The sequence below is a fragment of the Emys orbicularis genome, chromosome 11 (genome assembly GCF_028017835.1).
Source record: "Emys orbicularis isolate rEmyOrb1 chromosome 11, rEmyOrb1.hap1, whole genome shotgun sequence".
Classification (NCBI taxonomy): domain Eukaryota; kingdom Metazoa; phylum Chordata; order Testudines; family Emydidae; genus Emys; species Emys orbicularis.
Window position 1 is genome coordinate 57,951,732 of NC_088693.1, and position 15,953 is coordinate 57,967,684.

General features: G+C 39.6%; 1 protein-coding gene across 2 annotated transcripts; it reads right to left on the minus strand.

The window, feature by feature from the left end:
- Positions 1 to 447: 447 nt before the first annotated feature.
- Positions 448 to 15,743, minus strand: TYW5 (tRNA-yW synthesizing protein 5). 2 transcript variants are annotated; one of them, XM_065413630.1, is made up of 8 exons: positions 15,666 to 15,743; positions 12,725 to 12,879; positions 7,644 to 7,713; positions 6,635 to 6,679; positions 5,885 to 6,022; positions 4,768 to 4,855; positions 4,272 to 4,388; positions 448 to 801 (listed from the first exon to the last, which is right to left on the minus strand). In XM_065413630.1, the coding sequence occupies exons 1-8, from the start codon at positions 15,741 to 15,743 to the stop codon at positions 545 to 547; spliced, it is 948 nt and encodes a 315-aa protein (XP_065269702.1). In that variant the 3' UTR covers positions 448 to 544. The 2 variants fall into 2 exon arrangements, with proteins under 2 accessions (XP_065269702.1, XP_065269703.1); XM_065413631.1 differs by lacking the exon at positions 15,666 to 15,743 and having other exon boundaries at positions 12,744 to 12,754.
- Positions 15,744 to 15,953: the final 210 nt, after the last annotated feature.

Here is a 15,953-nt window from a genome sequence, read left to right on the forward strand (position 1 = left end):
ACTCTACAGAATAACCCATTTAGGCTGGAACATTCTTTTCAATAGCCACCCTGAAGAAGACACCAGAATCTAAAACAGAATTTAAATTGCCAATGCTCTAAGTCTTATTCAGGAATATTTATTTTCTGAAATAGTTCTTTGAAAGTAAACTACCCCCGGAAACAAAATGATTGTTCTAAATAACACAAACTTTTACGTGTGTGTGTGTGTATATATATATATATATATATATATATATATATATATATATATATATATATATATATATATATATATATATATATATATATATATATAATTTTAAATTGACCCCTTATTGTTGTACAGATAAGACCCACAGCTGCATCAAGCAGACTATACTGCATGTGGATTAGTAGAAATGGGATCTATTAAAACAACATCTATGGGCTATGAAATAAGTATTCATCCACAAACAATGAGCACTACTGTTTTTATTAAAGTCTTCTCAAAGTGTCTTCAGGTACAGTATCCATATCTGTACTTCTCCCTACTTTCAGAGGAGTTTGGTTGACTTGTTGACTGTTTATTCATAGTTAGTGCTATAGGCTTTTTCTTGGATGCGTAAAACCATTCTCCGGGCATAAAAATCCCTATATTCCTCAGGCAGTTCCTCCAGTGTTTTCAAAGCCCTGTCCAAAATCTGCACAGCTCTGGAAGCAGCTGTAGGATCTTTGTTTCCATAAGTGTCTGTTTTATCATAGCACTCAGAAGGAAGATGCTTCCAAAAGACATTCACTCCCACTCCAAATTCTTCAGAAATTACATTATGGAACCATAAAGCTGTAGGAAGAAAAAAGTCTAAAAAGATAAACTGCCATTTAAAATTTGATTTCATTTACAACAAAGATGTTTGAACCATCTCAAACTGAATGTAACTGACATAAGAAATAATCACTGACATTCACTTATGTTTAGGTACTTCTGACTCACTACATCATATGCTACAGCATATCAAACAGTGAGTTCCTGATCCTGAAGATATTTATAAGCATGCTTAACTTTATGCATGAGTATTCCCACTGAAGTCAATGTAAAGGTAAGCAAGTGGGTAAGTGTTTGCTGGATCAGGGTCAACAGACTTAATTCTTTGTCCCTTATTCATGTCATTTATCCCATTACCTTGAATTGGAATACTTGCATAAGTAAAGAGTGCAGGATTAAGCCCTAAATCTTTAAGGGCCCCACTCCTGCAAACACTTACGTACATGAGTAACTTCACTCATTGCATACACATTTGCAAAATTACAACCTTAACTTGCATGGATTCTCAACATGCCAGTTTAGATTACCAATATCAGTCAGTATCAGCCTTGCAAATTTCTTCTCATCTACACCAACTTTTTTGGGTCCAGCAAATAGTAAGGTTTTTCATTTGAATCATCATGGCAAAGGGCAAGTAAGCAAGGAGACACTTTTGCCTGGACTGCTATGCATTTGTAATTTTATGTATCATGTGCCAGTTGTAACTTGAAAGCTACAGCATTGCATTAGTTCTCCCATTTCAATTTTGGAATATTGTTTTTGTTACTTGTTTTATATTTAGTGAATTGAACATATCAGTTTTTTTGGTCTGCATCATTCACCTCCTTGACTCAATCTTCCGCTTTTGTTCTCAAAGCATGCCTGTTTCTGCTACAGTTTTTCTGGGACACAGTTATATTTGAAACCTACCATTTTAAAACAAAGTTTGATTTTAAGCTATTTATAACAATGTAAATCAGAATTCCATTTAAGACAGTGCAGTAACACTGATGTGAGATCAGAATCAAACCAAACAATCCTATTTTCTGAAATTCAGGACTGTAGGGAGGGAGTGTGGCCTCCCGCCGAGACTGACAGGGAGGGACTATACTACTACCCCCGGTGGGCGGAGCCAAACCAGCCACACCATGCCATGCCACACCCCTCCCCCTCGTCTCCCACCCCACTGGATGCAGGGGGTCAGGATAGGAAGTTTAAAAGGCGGGACCTACAGTTCACTTGGGCAAGAGCTGGGGAAGGGAGCAGATGTTTCTTGCCCGCTGCCAAGGACAGCTGACTGACCAGTACCTGGAGGAGTAACAGGACTGCCACTAGCCGTGTACCCGTGGGAAATGGAGAAACCCCAGGAGACAGAGGTATACTCAGAAGGGGTAATAGGAGGTAGCCCAGGGACACCAGACTTTAGTCCAGTGGTGTTGCCAGAGTCTAGGCTCCTGCTCACCCAGTGGTGGAACTCTCCAGTTCCTACTCACAGAGCCCTTAGCCTGCTTGTTACTCTGCACTTATAGGCACAACATAGTGAGCTCTCTCCAAGACTGATGGGGAGGGACGGCTATGGACCACTACACAGACTCTTTTCAGTCACACAAAATGGTGCCATTTAAAGTCTTCTTTTTTCTGTGACATTTATCTTGAGTGTTTTTAATTATCAGTCTCATTTTACAGTATCTGCCAAACTAATGCATAATACATTGATATAGACAAAGATCCAATAACATAACATAAGTATCAGTTTTCAAGATCAATAATGCTTTAGCATATCTGATTCAAAATTGAAAACACTTGCTGACAAAAGTCAGCTAGGAAGATCGACACTGCCTAGATCCAAGAGAAAACGTGTGCAAACGTCTGTAGAATCTGGAACATTACAGCTAACTGTACGAAGTCAGTTCTCTCTGCAAAGTAATCTGCTATCTTCCTTTAGTTCTGTTCAAAATTTAGATATAATATTTTCTCAAAGTAATTCCTACATCACTGAGTGATGCTGCATAGTAAGAACCAAAGTGATGAATACTAAACTAAACCAGCAGATTTTGCATAAAATCTACATCACAATCCACACAAATATTAAAAGAAAGGAGGAATAGGAAACACCTTCCAATAAGTGAAATATCTTCCACTAATCTATGGAATATAAAGTCTGGGTTTAAAAAAAAAAAAAAAAAAACTGCATATCAATGAACACACCAGTGACCAGCTGAATGACAAGTTTGTTCCTGGTTTATATACATTGTCTTCTTTTATAACTATCCCCATTTTCCTTAATAAGAACATAAGAATGGTTGTACTGGGTCAGATCAATGGTCCTTCTGTCTTCCGACACCAGCCAATGCCCAGTGCTTCAGAGGGAATGAACAGAACAGGGCAATTATCAAGTGATCCATCATCCACTCCCAGTTTCTGGCAGTCAGAGGTTTAGGGACATCCACAGCATGGGATTGTGTCCCTGGCCATCTTGGCTAATAGCCACTGATGGACTTATCCTATATGAATTTATCTAATTCTTTTGTGAACCCAGTTATACTTTTGGCCTTTGCAACATCCCCTGGCAACAACTTCCACAGGTTGACTGTGTTGTGGGAAAAAGTACTTCCTTTTTTGTTTTAAACCTGTTGCCTATTACTTTCATTGAGAAACCTCTGGTTCTTGTGTTATGTGACGTGGTAAATAACACTTTCCTGTTCACCTTCACACCACTCATGATTTTATAGACCGCTATCCTACCCCCCCTTAGTCCCCTAACCACAATTAAGATATTTATATGTTCTCAGGTTCATAGCTGAGAATAAAAAATTAATACCAAGTTAATAGGTTGCTTTTGTCTTCATTATGATGTTATCCTGTCTCCAATTTAATATTCCAGGATTAGTCACAAACACTGTTAATATTAGCCTGCTTATTCCGAATAGGAAGATGTTTTACAGCAAATTTTATCAAGGTTTATCTAGAGACTTGAATTGCCCTTTACATTGCTTCCCTCTTAAATACTTCAGTAAGTCTCAGGTTCTGATCCTGCAAATTGCTGAAGAGGTTAGGCCAGCAGGAATAATTCAGCCGCCTGCTCCTGATCCCCGGTGCTGTCTCACCTTGCACAGCAAGCAGTTTTGTATTTGCTACTGCTGCAGAAAGTTAGAAGCAGCTTAGAACAGAAAATATTCTGACTTTATTTTCAAAACTGACAATTTGTAATTAAAAAATGTAAGGACTTAACTGCAGTGAGAAAACGTTAGAGCTACAGAAGAATGAAGTGCCCATTCCCTGAATCTAAAGAAGCCAGGTCAGGGAAGGGACAAATTGATTTTAATAGAGTAAGGCTATTAAAATATATGCACATTGAGTCAAATAAGAGTATAGTTTTGGTCATATGCAAAGTGTCACACATCTAGAATTGCATGGAGAGTTACAAATATGTAATTCACCTATGGAAATGAGGATTCACAAAATAAAATTATTAAAAATACTGTGGGCCGGAGCGATTTGTCACTTACCTGGAATGAACAACACATCGCCTGCTTCAAGAGAACATTCATAGCGCCTGGCTTTCATAAAAAGGGGATATTTCTCCAGGTCTGGGTTATCCACATTTAGGACCTCTGATTTAGTGCCTAAAGAAGTTTCAACAAAATAATAAAGCCAAAGCCAAGTTTCACTGAGACAGTAGAAGAACTCTATTAGAACCTAGTTACAGCCCTCTATTCCTATGCAGTTAAGAACCAGAATGCTTTATTAATCCACAGAACAATTTGAGCATGGGCAGCAGGAGTGCAAGTTCCCCTACATTACCCCACCAGTGTTCCTCAACACTAACTTGGAGTGATTACTGTTAGAAATGAGAGACTAGATTAGTCAATGTCGCCTCTCTGCTGGGATTTCTAACAGAGTTGCCAATTACGGCAAAGGTTTTTATATATAATGGGACACTTGCCTACTGGAAACTGAACTGAGAACACCACACTCAATTAAATGTGTATGACAAGAACATACCTGCTAAATACAAATATGGTGCATCTCGAGGATTGTACAGTATAACTCTTTTTTTCCCGGTTATCTGGATTAAGAAGTTATCCATTATCTGAAAATATAACAGTATACTATAAGCATAAATAGCAGATAGATGTTATACAAGAGAAGAATGGGCAAATATATATTCCATATAATCATTCTGTTATATAAAATATGCCCTGAAAACAGACAATATTAAAAGCTTTGTGTGTGTGGTTTTTTTTTTTTTTAAATTGCTACTCCATATCAAATTACCCTGAAAATCTGAATCATATGACACATATTTTCACTCTTCATCTTACATTTTTGGCACGTTAATTATAAATGGAAAAAATGCCTCTCCATATTTCTTTTTAATAACTCTTTTACTTGTCTTTTTTTTCTTTCTTTCTTTCAACTATAACTTACAAGATTTGTTCAAAATTCAAAGCAATTATCTGCCTTGACTATTTAGCAAAGCAAAACATAAGGCAGAATATATTTAGAAGTGCTTTTACCATCTTTCAAACAGCCTTCTTACCTCATTTTGCTGACCGGCCACTAACAAACAGCAATGGGTTTTGCACTAGCTCAACTACACAACATAATATTCCTGTATCTAACCCTGTCTGGTATCACATTGTAGGCTCTTACTAGACAAATATATGTGGTATCAACTACAGCAAAAGAGCATGAAAACCCACCATACAGATTAGCAAGGAAAGGGTCTCGCAGAGTAGCAAAATAAGCTAATTCTGGAAGGCGCTGCATAGCTTCACCTCCACTGAAGCCAGCAATGTTGAGAGGTTGTTTTTTGATTCTTGGCTGCTATTTAAAACAATGAGTAAAACCCAGTCTTGCAATTTTTACTCATATGAGGCAAAGGTTTCAGGACTGGGAAATAAACTGAGAACCAAAATGTGCTTAGAATAGCAGCTATCCTTAAAATATACAATACCTAAAGTCAGTTATTATTTACCTAGTACCCAAAAGTATGCAAGTACCACTCTAACCGCAAGCAGGTCCCTGCCCCCTGTAGGGCTTGTATCCTAGTGCCCCAATCCTGTAATGAGATCCACACCACATTTTGCCAACAAAGGCACAAAGATTGTTTGCCTACATCATAGTGTGTCCAGAGTTGCAGTCCTGCTGAGCTGATGCGGAAGACACTGGAGAAGAACTGTTCCTTTTCAAAATATTCTGGGATCTGAATATCTTCTGCTAATGAAGGAAACTGCTTTCTGATATCTGCAATATCCTGAATCAAAAGGGATATAGTTCAATGTTCCAGATAAAATCATATATTTGAAGTGAAAGCAGGGGATTAGCTCATGACTGTGTTAAATCATACAGGCTAGGTCCTCAGCTGTGGCCAAGGAGCACTTGGCATTGCTGGGGGTTTGGACACAACGGGGCCTTTTGCACACAATCTTCAGTCATCTGGGTGCCGGTCCTTTTCTCCAGTATAAGTTAGGACACCCTGAGGGCTGCTCTGATATAAGCTATCTGACAACAGTTCTGAGGGGATGCTACTGCAGCCAGGGATCATCAGGACACCCGTTATGCTACTGTTCTCCTGATCAATCTCTTTATACCAACAGCTGAGGGATGGGAGGTGAGGCATAGGAATCATAATGGCAGCTGTATGGCATCCAGAAAGCCTCTTCTGGAGGCTTGGTCCTTCGGTGACCAGCTAAGCTTGGATTTAAGTGCCTAACTTTAAGCATTCATGTTTAAAATTTTTGGCCTAAATTAATTTACAAGACAAAAAGGTTGTGTGTTTGTGTAAAGGCAAAAGATCAGAATACGGTCCTTAAAGATTTTAAACTGCTGCTCTGAAACACATGCCTTGCAGTCCCAAGTTACTCACCTTTCGTGGGTCTTCACCCAGTGATCGCAAGTAGTATTTCTCATCCTTAACACAAACACAAAAGAGAATGATCATTAGCATGCAAGAACAAAGAATTAGAACATACAGAGCTTTGACCATCTCATTAGTTTAATGAAGAGCCTCATTAAAATTTGGTACAACTAAATCCCATTTACAAATTCAGCTATTCTGCCCTTTCTTCTATTGCTCCCTGCTGGCTACCTGAAGAAATGGAAGAAAGTGAAAATATGCTAATTAAATGAAACAGGCAAATTCAAGGGGGCAGGGAAAGATCTAAGGGTATAAAACACATGTTGCTCCATATGGAGACTTAGATCACAAATTGTCAGCCACTTCAACAGTGCTTTGAGTCTATCCAGTAATAGAGCATATGTAGAAATTAAACCCTTCAGAACACTGACACAGGAAATCACAACAATGTATTTCAGAACATACTGCATGTTACAAATAAATGATGGAAGGAATATTTGAAAAATCATTTGGAGCAGCCTAGCTCCTACTCCTATGTAAACATTGTATAACTAGATTTATTTGGGGGAGGGTGAATTCCTATTAACACACAAACCATTCAATATTTTTGGACATAGTTATGTTAAGATATCTACTAATTAATTACTTAATGAGCATGTTGTAACATTTCTGTATTTTATATTTGTACCTCTGATAGTTGCTATAGCTTAACTAAACACTTGAGTATTTACTTCTTTTAAAATATCTAACATATATAGTTGCTATTTTAAACATAATATGTTTTCTTAGTCCCTTATCTTGAAACCTTTACTCATATAAAGTAGTCCTTGGCCACACAAGCAAGCCCACTGTAGTCAGTTATACAGTATACATGAGGAATGATTAACTCTTGAGCTCCAATCCAGCAAAGCATGCTTAACTTTAAGGTTAAGTGCTATGCTAAAAAATAATAATTTTTTTTAAACCGAATCTCAATAAATAACTAATGAAAGAAGATGTGACACTTTAAGGAAATTACCTCAGATATAAAGTACTTGTTATGTTTGACTTCAGCTGCTCTCCGTACAAACACATCAAAGGGCAATGTTCTGAAATATAAATATAAAAATTCATAATGCTAATCAGTGTAACAATGAATTATTTAACTACTGGACACACAATACTTAGTACCAGATCAAATTCATGTCTCTGGCCAGACAGACGATTTAATTTGTTTTAAAAAATCATCATATAGACGAACAATTGTTTGCAACAGGATGTCAAATAACTGCCAAGATAAAAATCATATTTAAAAATCTTTCATTATTATCCAGATTGTTCCTACACTAGATCCAAATATTTTTGGCTGTAAGTCAGCTTGTAAAAAGATAATTATTTGGGATCAGATTTTCAAGAGTGCTCACTATCCAAAAATTTTGTGCTCAAACTCTTGTGCTCAATGGGAGCAGCTGGGTGCCAAATTCTTTTGAAAATATGGCATTTAATTTAGATGCCTAAACTAAGCTCTATTGCAAATATGATCCCAGTTATAGTGATGAGCATTTCTGAAAATCTGGGTCATAGTTTGTGCTGACTTTTTTGAATAAATGGGTCTGTGTTTTATATATGCTGCCTCGGGTGAAACCTATGTTTACAATAGTCCCAACCTTCCTGTATTTTAAATCAATTCTCCTAAAGTTGCTTCTTTCAATGATTCTACAGGAAAAAGAACTTTAGCTTTTCAGCTGGGAGGACAGCTTCAAGTTAGTTCCTATTAAAAAGAAATCACTAGGGCCCAAATCCTCAAAGGTATTTAAGAGCCTAACTTCCACTGAAATAATGGGAGTTAGGTGGCTAAGTACCTTTGAAGGTCTGGGCCTACGTTCCAAGCCCAGACCTACTGAAGTCAATGGGAGCAGAATCAAGCCCTAGATAACTGTCAGTTTCACAGAGTGAGGAGGTCCTCCTAAAATGTCAATTCTTTAACAACTTTAGCAGATACTGCAATAAATAATACTTTCTACAGATACATATTTGGTAAGTTTGCTCCTGGTACAGAGTCAATACAAGCATAAAACAGTAAAGGTCTCTTAGATCTAGTCTTCAATAGACCTTTGCCTGAACTGATATTGTAGCATTTGGCCCTGCTTGATACTGGAGCAAAACAATTGCATGTAGTACTGTGATGGGTTCGGTCACAGACACCCCCCTTGGGACTGTCACCGGATGTGCTGAAATTACTTCTAAGCCCATTTTCCCTGCCAGCTTGGGACTCCAGAACCCTGCCTTGTTGAGCCAGACATGCTAGTCTGCTGCAACACAGACCCAGGTCTGGTCCACGACCACAAAGCTCTAATAAATTTGTTAGTCTCTAAGGTGCCACAAGTACTCCTGTTATTTTTGACCACAAAGCTGAAGACTTTAACCAAAAACAGCTCAGCAGGTTACTTCTCCAGCACCCAGACACCCAGTTCCCAATAGGATCCAAACCCCAAATAAATCCGTTTTACTCTGTATAAAGCTTATACAGAGTAAACTCATAAATTGTCCACCCTCTATAACACCAATAGAGAGATATGCACAGCAGTTTGCTCCCCCAGGTATTAATCACTTACTCTGGGTTCATTAATAAACAAAAGTGATTTTATTAATTATAAAAAGTAGGATTTAAGAGGTTTCAAGTAATAACAGACAGAACAAAGTAAGTCACCAAGCAAAATAAAGCAAAAACATACAAGTCTAAGCCTAATACATTAAGAAACTGATTACAGGTAATATCTCATCCTCAGAGATGTTCCGATAAGTTTCTTTCACAGACTTGATGCCTTCCTAGTCTGGGCCCAATCCTTTCCCCTGGTACAGTTCTTGTTAGTTCCAGCAGACATCTCAGATGGTAAGCAGGGGCTCTCTCATGACTGGCAGCCCCTTTTGTCCTACTCCACCCCCTTTTATAGCTTTGGCACAAGGCGGGAATCTTTTGTCTCTCTAAGTCCCCACCCCTCCTTCTAAATGGAAAAGTACCAGATTTAAGATGGATTTCATTATCAGGTGACATGGTCACATGTCACTGTAAGACCCCCTAGTCTCCATTCCCCATGGGCTGGCCCACATATACACAGGAAGGCTTTCAAGTAACTAAGGCCATTTACAACTGATTGTTTCTGGAGCACCCTTAATGGCTCCACTTAATATGTTTACACCAGTGATACAAGTTTATATCTTATTCTCCTAACTCCAGATATAGAAATAATACATGCAAACAAATAGGATGAACACACTTAATAGATTACAAGCTTTCTAATGACACCATACCTGGGGTATTTAGCATAAAGCATATTCCAGTTATGTCATATTCATAAGCATATTTCCATAAAGCCTATGGAGTGCAACGTCACAAGTACCAAATGGATTATTTTATGGTGGTTACTAACGTTTATAGCATCTATCAGCACCAGCTCGTTTGATTTCCACCCCACTACAATTTAAATTTTTATTTTTTAAACAGCAAGAGGGTAGGGGTAAAAAAATAACAAACAAACATATATACAAAAAAAATTAACTAGAACCGAATACAAACAGATTATTTACCATAAGATTCAAAGTAGATGATGAAAAATATGATGCACACTTCTCAGGAGTCAGTCTAACTATTGTTAAATATCCTGAATTTCTCATTCATCAGGAAAGATTTTTTCCCCCCAAGCTGTAAAGATCATTCAAATCACCTAGCTGGTACTGGCTAATATCCATGCTGTATATAGCAATTTATTTCAAGCTTCACAAAACATAAGAACAACTAAATGCCCAGTGTTAGGAAGAAAGTTTCCCCATAGGCAAAGTTATCCATTACAGGGGGTTTACATCTCATCTGAAATATCTGGTAGTAGCCATTGTCAAATATAGGACTAGATGGACCATTTCCCTGACAATATACAATTTCTATGTTCATGTTCATGAAAAGCTTGATCCAGCAGCTTCTGGAGTCAATGGAGAGAATCCCACCGACACTAATGGAAGTGGATCAGACCCCCAGAGCCTGAACAACTACATCTCCCACTGAAAGCAATATGAGTTGCTTGTGCTCAGCATATGTCTGGATCAGGTCCTTAGCTGGCCATAATGATGTCTTTGTACTAGAGCGTTTTTATTCTTGCAGTAATTGTATTTATTTTCCCCACAGATATGAATACATAGCCTGATTCATAGAGGTTCTGAATTCCCCAAGTCCTCTAGAAGTGGTGAAAGTCACAAATACTTAGTAACTCTAAAGATCAGATATTTAGAGAGCATCTCCATAATGCCATATACAAAAATGCAAATTTAGCCCCTAATCTGCAAACCCTAACACACCTGAGCAAATTTATGCATGTGAAATATCACCACTGAATTAAATAGAACTACTTACATGCATAATATTAGGAAAGTGCATTAGGGCCTGCAGGATCTGACCCTTAGAAGGAAAATGCAAGGATACTAAATTGCACCTCCCTTTTATATGCCTATTTGTATTTAATTTTTTCCCCAGACAATGAGATAAACACTAAACAATATATATGAGGCAAAGATGTATGACAATTTTATTTGCAGTTCAAAAAATAGTTTAAAAATGTTCAACGGTTCAACCGGCTGTGAATAAAGAGTGTACTGAATGTGACAGCAGGGTTCACTCATTACAGACTGTAGAACTTTTGATTCCATCACATATGTCTGCTTTCTTAAACTTTATTAAAATAATAAATGATTGAACACATCTTGTTCACACTTGGGAAAAGCAAATGACAATTGAAATGAAGACTTTACAATTGTAGAACAACAACAAAATGGCTGAGATGCATTAGACTCTGAAGAATGTTTAAGCAAACTACATGACATGGACAAATCTAATGAGGAGCTTCTCAGGACATTAGACATTCTGTGTGACCTGTCTCCAGACTAAAGGGCTGGTGAAATGTGTGATATTGCGTAGTTTGAGGACACTGGAAACTGCACATGCCCTAAACTTTGAAGTTGTTTGTTTTTTAATTGCTGACATCCGTCCAGCCTAAGTCTGTTGAACTAACATATCTGTAACATAACAGCATTCAAAGCAGTTCAGGTACTGAGCAGCGCTAGCGTCTAACAATATAATCATCAATACTGAAAAGGTATCAGAGAATCAGAATGACATGCCTAGTTTCAAACTTCTTGTTGCAGCAGACTGCAAGTCACAAACTGAGAGTTTCTCTCAAACCCCTCTCTTTGGATTCCTCCATTAACTCCTTCATCTTCACTACTTCAAAAACAGACCACTTAGCTTCATTTTTAGGCCCTTCACAGTCTATCCCTGTGCAACTTACTAACTCTTATACAGTATCGAGACATTGACTCCTACATTCATTCTACAAATGACCAGTCTTCATCGCCCACTTTTAAATTTTTCCGAACAAACATCTTTGCAGTTCTTCCCATGCTGCCCCTTATGCATGGGAGGCGCTCCCTACAAGTATCTGCAGAACCACCTCATTGTGTTCCCCCAAATACTCTTTTAAAACTCCTCTCTGCTGTTAGGAGTGGGGTGTATTGACAGGAGAATGTGGGGAAATTTGATTTACCACAGCTTATACTGTACATCATTTGTGAATACAGGCTCAAGTTTTTAAGGCCTGATCATTCTGACATCTTTCATAAACAATAAAGGCATGTTAAAAAATTGCTATCTGGGACTGGGCCAAAAAAAAAAAAAGAAGAGAGAGAGAAAATAATGACGCACCCATGAATTCCAAAGCCATAGCTGAAGGACAAAACCGTGATGAAATATTTCTTCTGGTACTGAAATATCTTTACCTTTTTAAATTAAAAAAAAATACCTTTCAGACAATGGCACCTGAATTCAAAAGCATTTCTTTAGAAACAGAAGCTCTATAACATATTAGTTAATGCAGTAAATAGCAATAGAGACAGTAATTACCATTAATAAGTTTACAAAAAGCAAGAGAGCACCAAACTTGCTGAATGGTAACACCAACAGATCCAGGCAACATAGAAGAGTATACTTTGTATAAAACTTCAAAGCAATGTAGAATGTTTCTAAAAGTTACTAGTATGTCCCTTTAAAATAGAGAAAGCCTTGGAATAAAGTACCTATATACAAAGTTCTTACTGAGGAAGTCCATCTGTGGCACTGTGGAAACATGAATCTTTACTTCTTTAGTGCCTGCTGTTTGGCTGAGGTAATCCAGTGTCCATTTGGTTGTGCAAGTGCCCAAGTCTATTCCTTTCAGCACTGCTGGCTTTCTCTGAAAAGAAAACAAAAGCAGGTTTATGGCATGGAATGGCATGTTGTCACTGAATTGGTGATAGAATCCAACAAAAAAATTCAGGACTAATTTGTCAAGTACAGTACAAGAACAAATCAATTGAATATGTACACCTGTTGCACATTAGCCAGAAGGCTCCATGAGTTTGTGCACTGAGTGTGAAAACAAAATCCAGGAAATAATGGTCCTGATTCTGTTATTATACTCCTTTGCTTGTGGCAGGAATGGAGTGAGAGAAAAGGTTCTTTAACCAACACTGGCATTCACCATATTCTGGGGCCATGGAAGGATTTGGCAAGGCCCTGATATAACTTCAGCTCTTCTTCAAAAGGCTTAGTAGAGCACAGCTGTAGGGAAGCACACTTAGGCCATGCCCCTAGTCCACCCCCTTGACTCAGATATTGGGAGCTGGGGCAATATTACACCAGTTCTAACACTGACTAGGGATGCCCTCTATGCAAGGGGATGTTTCCACTCATGCTAAGTCCTCTTTGTGCTGGCAGAGTGTAAACAACGATCCAATCTCCATTAAAATCAATGGAAAGACTTGTTTACTTCAGTTGGTTTTGGTCCAGGACCATAGAGAGCAAGGGGTCAGTGACAATTACAAGAACACTTCACACTCACACAACATTTTATATTTTCAAAGCACTGCCCAAACTTTAACTAATCTTTAACTAATCCTATGAGATAGGTGTTATCATCACCTTTTACTGTCAGGGAAACTGAACGAGGGAGAGGTTAGGGGTCTGAGACACATAGCATGTCAGGGACAGAATAAAATTAGAAGCCAGCAATTTCTTGCTCCCAGCCCAATGCTCACTCCACTGAGCCTCTCTGCAAAGACACAAAAGACCAGACTGGTGAAATTAAAGTAAAGTCCTAAGGAACCAAACCACCAGATTAGTACAGAACTGTCCCAAACTGTTTCCTCTCATTTGCTGAATCGGTTTATAAATAGTGGGTTTGGAGAAGTTCGTTTACTTTATATATGCAGTCTTTACAAACTCAGTTCTGTAATAACTTCTTAGATCAAGCAGAGTGGAGCTGGCTCATAGCCCTCATGAGTTTCTGGTTTTAATGTAATATGCTTGATGGAGGAACACATGAGGTTAATTATCCCCTTTTATTTTCAAGCCAAACTCCAAGGGAGTAACAGACAGGCTTGCATCAGTAGCTATAACAACAAACAAAAACATACAAAGAAGAAACAAACACAAACTATACCCCAATTTTAACTAATTAGAATCCCACTTGTTTCAGTAGGAGTTTTGACACACAAGACATCCAGGACTGAGCTCATCATTGCATCATATTCCAGCTGGCAGAAAAGCGAGCAGTGTACTTTCAGGATGACAGCCATGCAACCATTTAAGCAAACTGGGCTTGTTGCGAGGATAGGTTAAAAGAAGACATTACTCCATACCATACTCCAGCTTGGGTCCTGATCCTGCACTGAGCTCTATGTGCACAAAGCCCTGTGCCCCAACTGAGCATCCAAAGAAGACAACAGAGCTTTGTACAGGGTCTGTTTGCATGGAGCTCAATGTAGGATCAGTGCTTTAGCCTCTTTCAGCCTAGTGAGGGAGACACCCCAATCTTCTTGTGCCAAGCCAGGCAATGTACTGTTGTTCCAGTTCCTCAAGATCTATGCCAGCAACTTCATATAACGGAATCTGTCCCTCACCAGTATTTTTCACTTATCCCACTACCAGGAAAACATTTCATATGAATACCACATACATCACTGTTAAATAATACCAACAAAAATACTTAGCATGTCCCTTTTTTCTAATTATGCTGCAGCTCCTCCTTCTTTCCCCATCTATTCTCACCACATCTCTGTTTAGAAACACAAGCCATTTTTTTTGTCAAATGGATACCATTAGGTCAGTGAATTTGTAAAATATCAGAACCCTTTTTAGAAACTGACATACCACACAAGCAACACACTTCACAGTCTCTGATGCATCTTCATTATTTTGTTTAATTATAAAAATAGGTATTACATAAAAGTGACATTCTGGTTTACATTATTTTTGAAGAATCATTTAGAAAGGCAACTTGTACACTCTTCCTTTCAGTTGTTAAAAAAATCGGTTATTTTTAGATTTTTGTTATATTCCTTGTTTTCTTTCTCTGGGGTCCGACTGTGTTAAAACAAGAAACCCAGAATCAAAGGGTGTCAAAGTTTGGGCTTCAAATTCCAAAAATTTTGGATCAAAAATTATTTATTGTGTCAAAAGAGCCAGACAGCTGCTGTAAAGGGGACAGGAAGAGGAGGAAGGGTAAAGGATTCCAACCTCTGGCTATACTTGGATTTCCACAGACCAGCTAAATCTCTCACGCTCATTCTGGACAAAGTTGAAGGGAGCTGAGTGTCTGTCTGGTCTCTCTCGCTCTTGGGAGGGTGTCGGGGGCAGCACAGGATCGGCTTTACAAGTGGATAAACTGCAGGGGATGCCGAGAACAGCAGCAGGGGCCGGTGTCTGAGACGCGAGGCACTGAACTGTGTGACATGACGGGACGGGAGAGGCGAGCTGCCGGGAGAAGGTGCAACCACCGCCCCCGGATCTGAGGGGACTCAGACACCCGGCCTGTGGCCGGGAGCTGCACCCAGCACCTGGGCAGCTGCAGCCCCGCAATCTCCAGCGCGGAGCGGGAAGTCAGGCCGCTGCCGCAGGCCGGGTGCAGCGCCCACACCGAGCAGGGGTCTCCGGCACCCCGAGGCGCGGGCGAGGCAGGGTCTCCCCCCCGGGCCTCACCAGCGGGTAAATGTCCTGCCGAAAGCGCTCCCTGCTGACCGCGCTGTGTCGGGCCACGGGGCCCGCCGGCTGCGCCATGGCCGCCGCCCACCCCGGCCGGCTGCGCCTCACTCACACGCTCCCCCGGGAAACAAGGCTCGCCCGCCCCGCTGCTCCGGCCGCCGGGGCTCCACGGGTTGCTCCGTTTGCCCCCGCGCTGGGACCCGATCCCCCGAGGGGCCTCGCCACCAAGGCGCGCTCGGAGCCTGCCTGCCGCCAGGGAACGGTCCTTGCGGCGGGCCGGGGCAC

Coding starts and splice junctions, on each gene's coding strand:
- TYW5 (XM_065413630.1), bottom strand. CDS start 15,743: ATGGCGCAGCCGGCGGGCCCCGTGGCCCGACACAGCGCGGTCAGCAGG. Junction 4,389..4,767: donor ACCATATTTGTATTTAGCAG/GTATGTTCTTGT, acceptor AAACTTCTTTAG/GCACTAAATCAGAGGTCCTA. Junction 802..4,271: donor CGATGTGTTGTTCATTCCAG/GTAAGTGACAAA, acceptor TTCTTCCTACAG/CTTTATGGTTCCATAATGTA.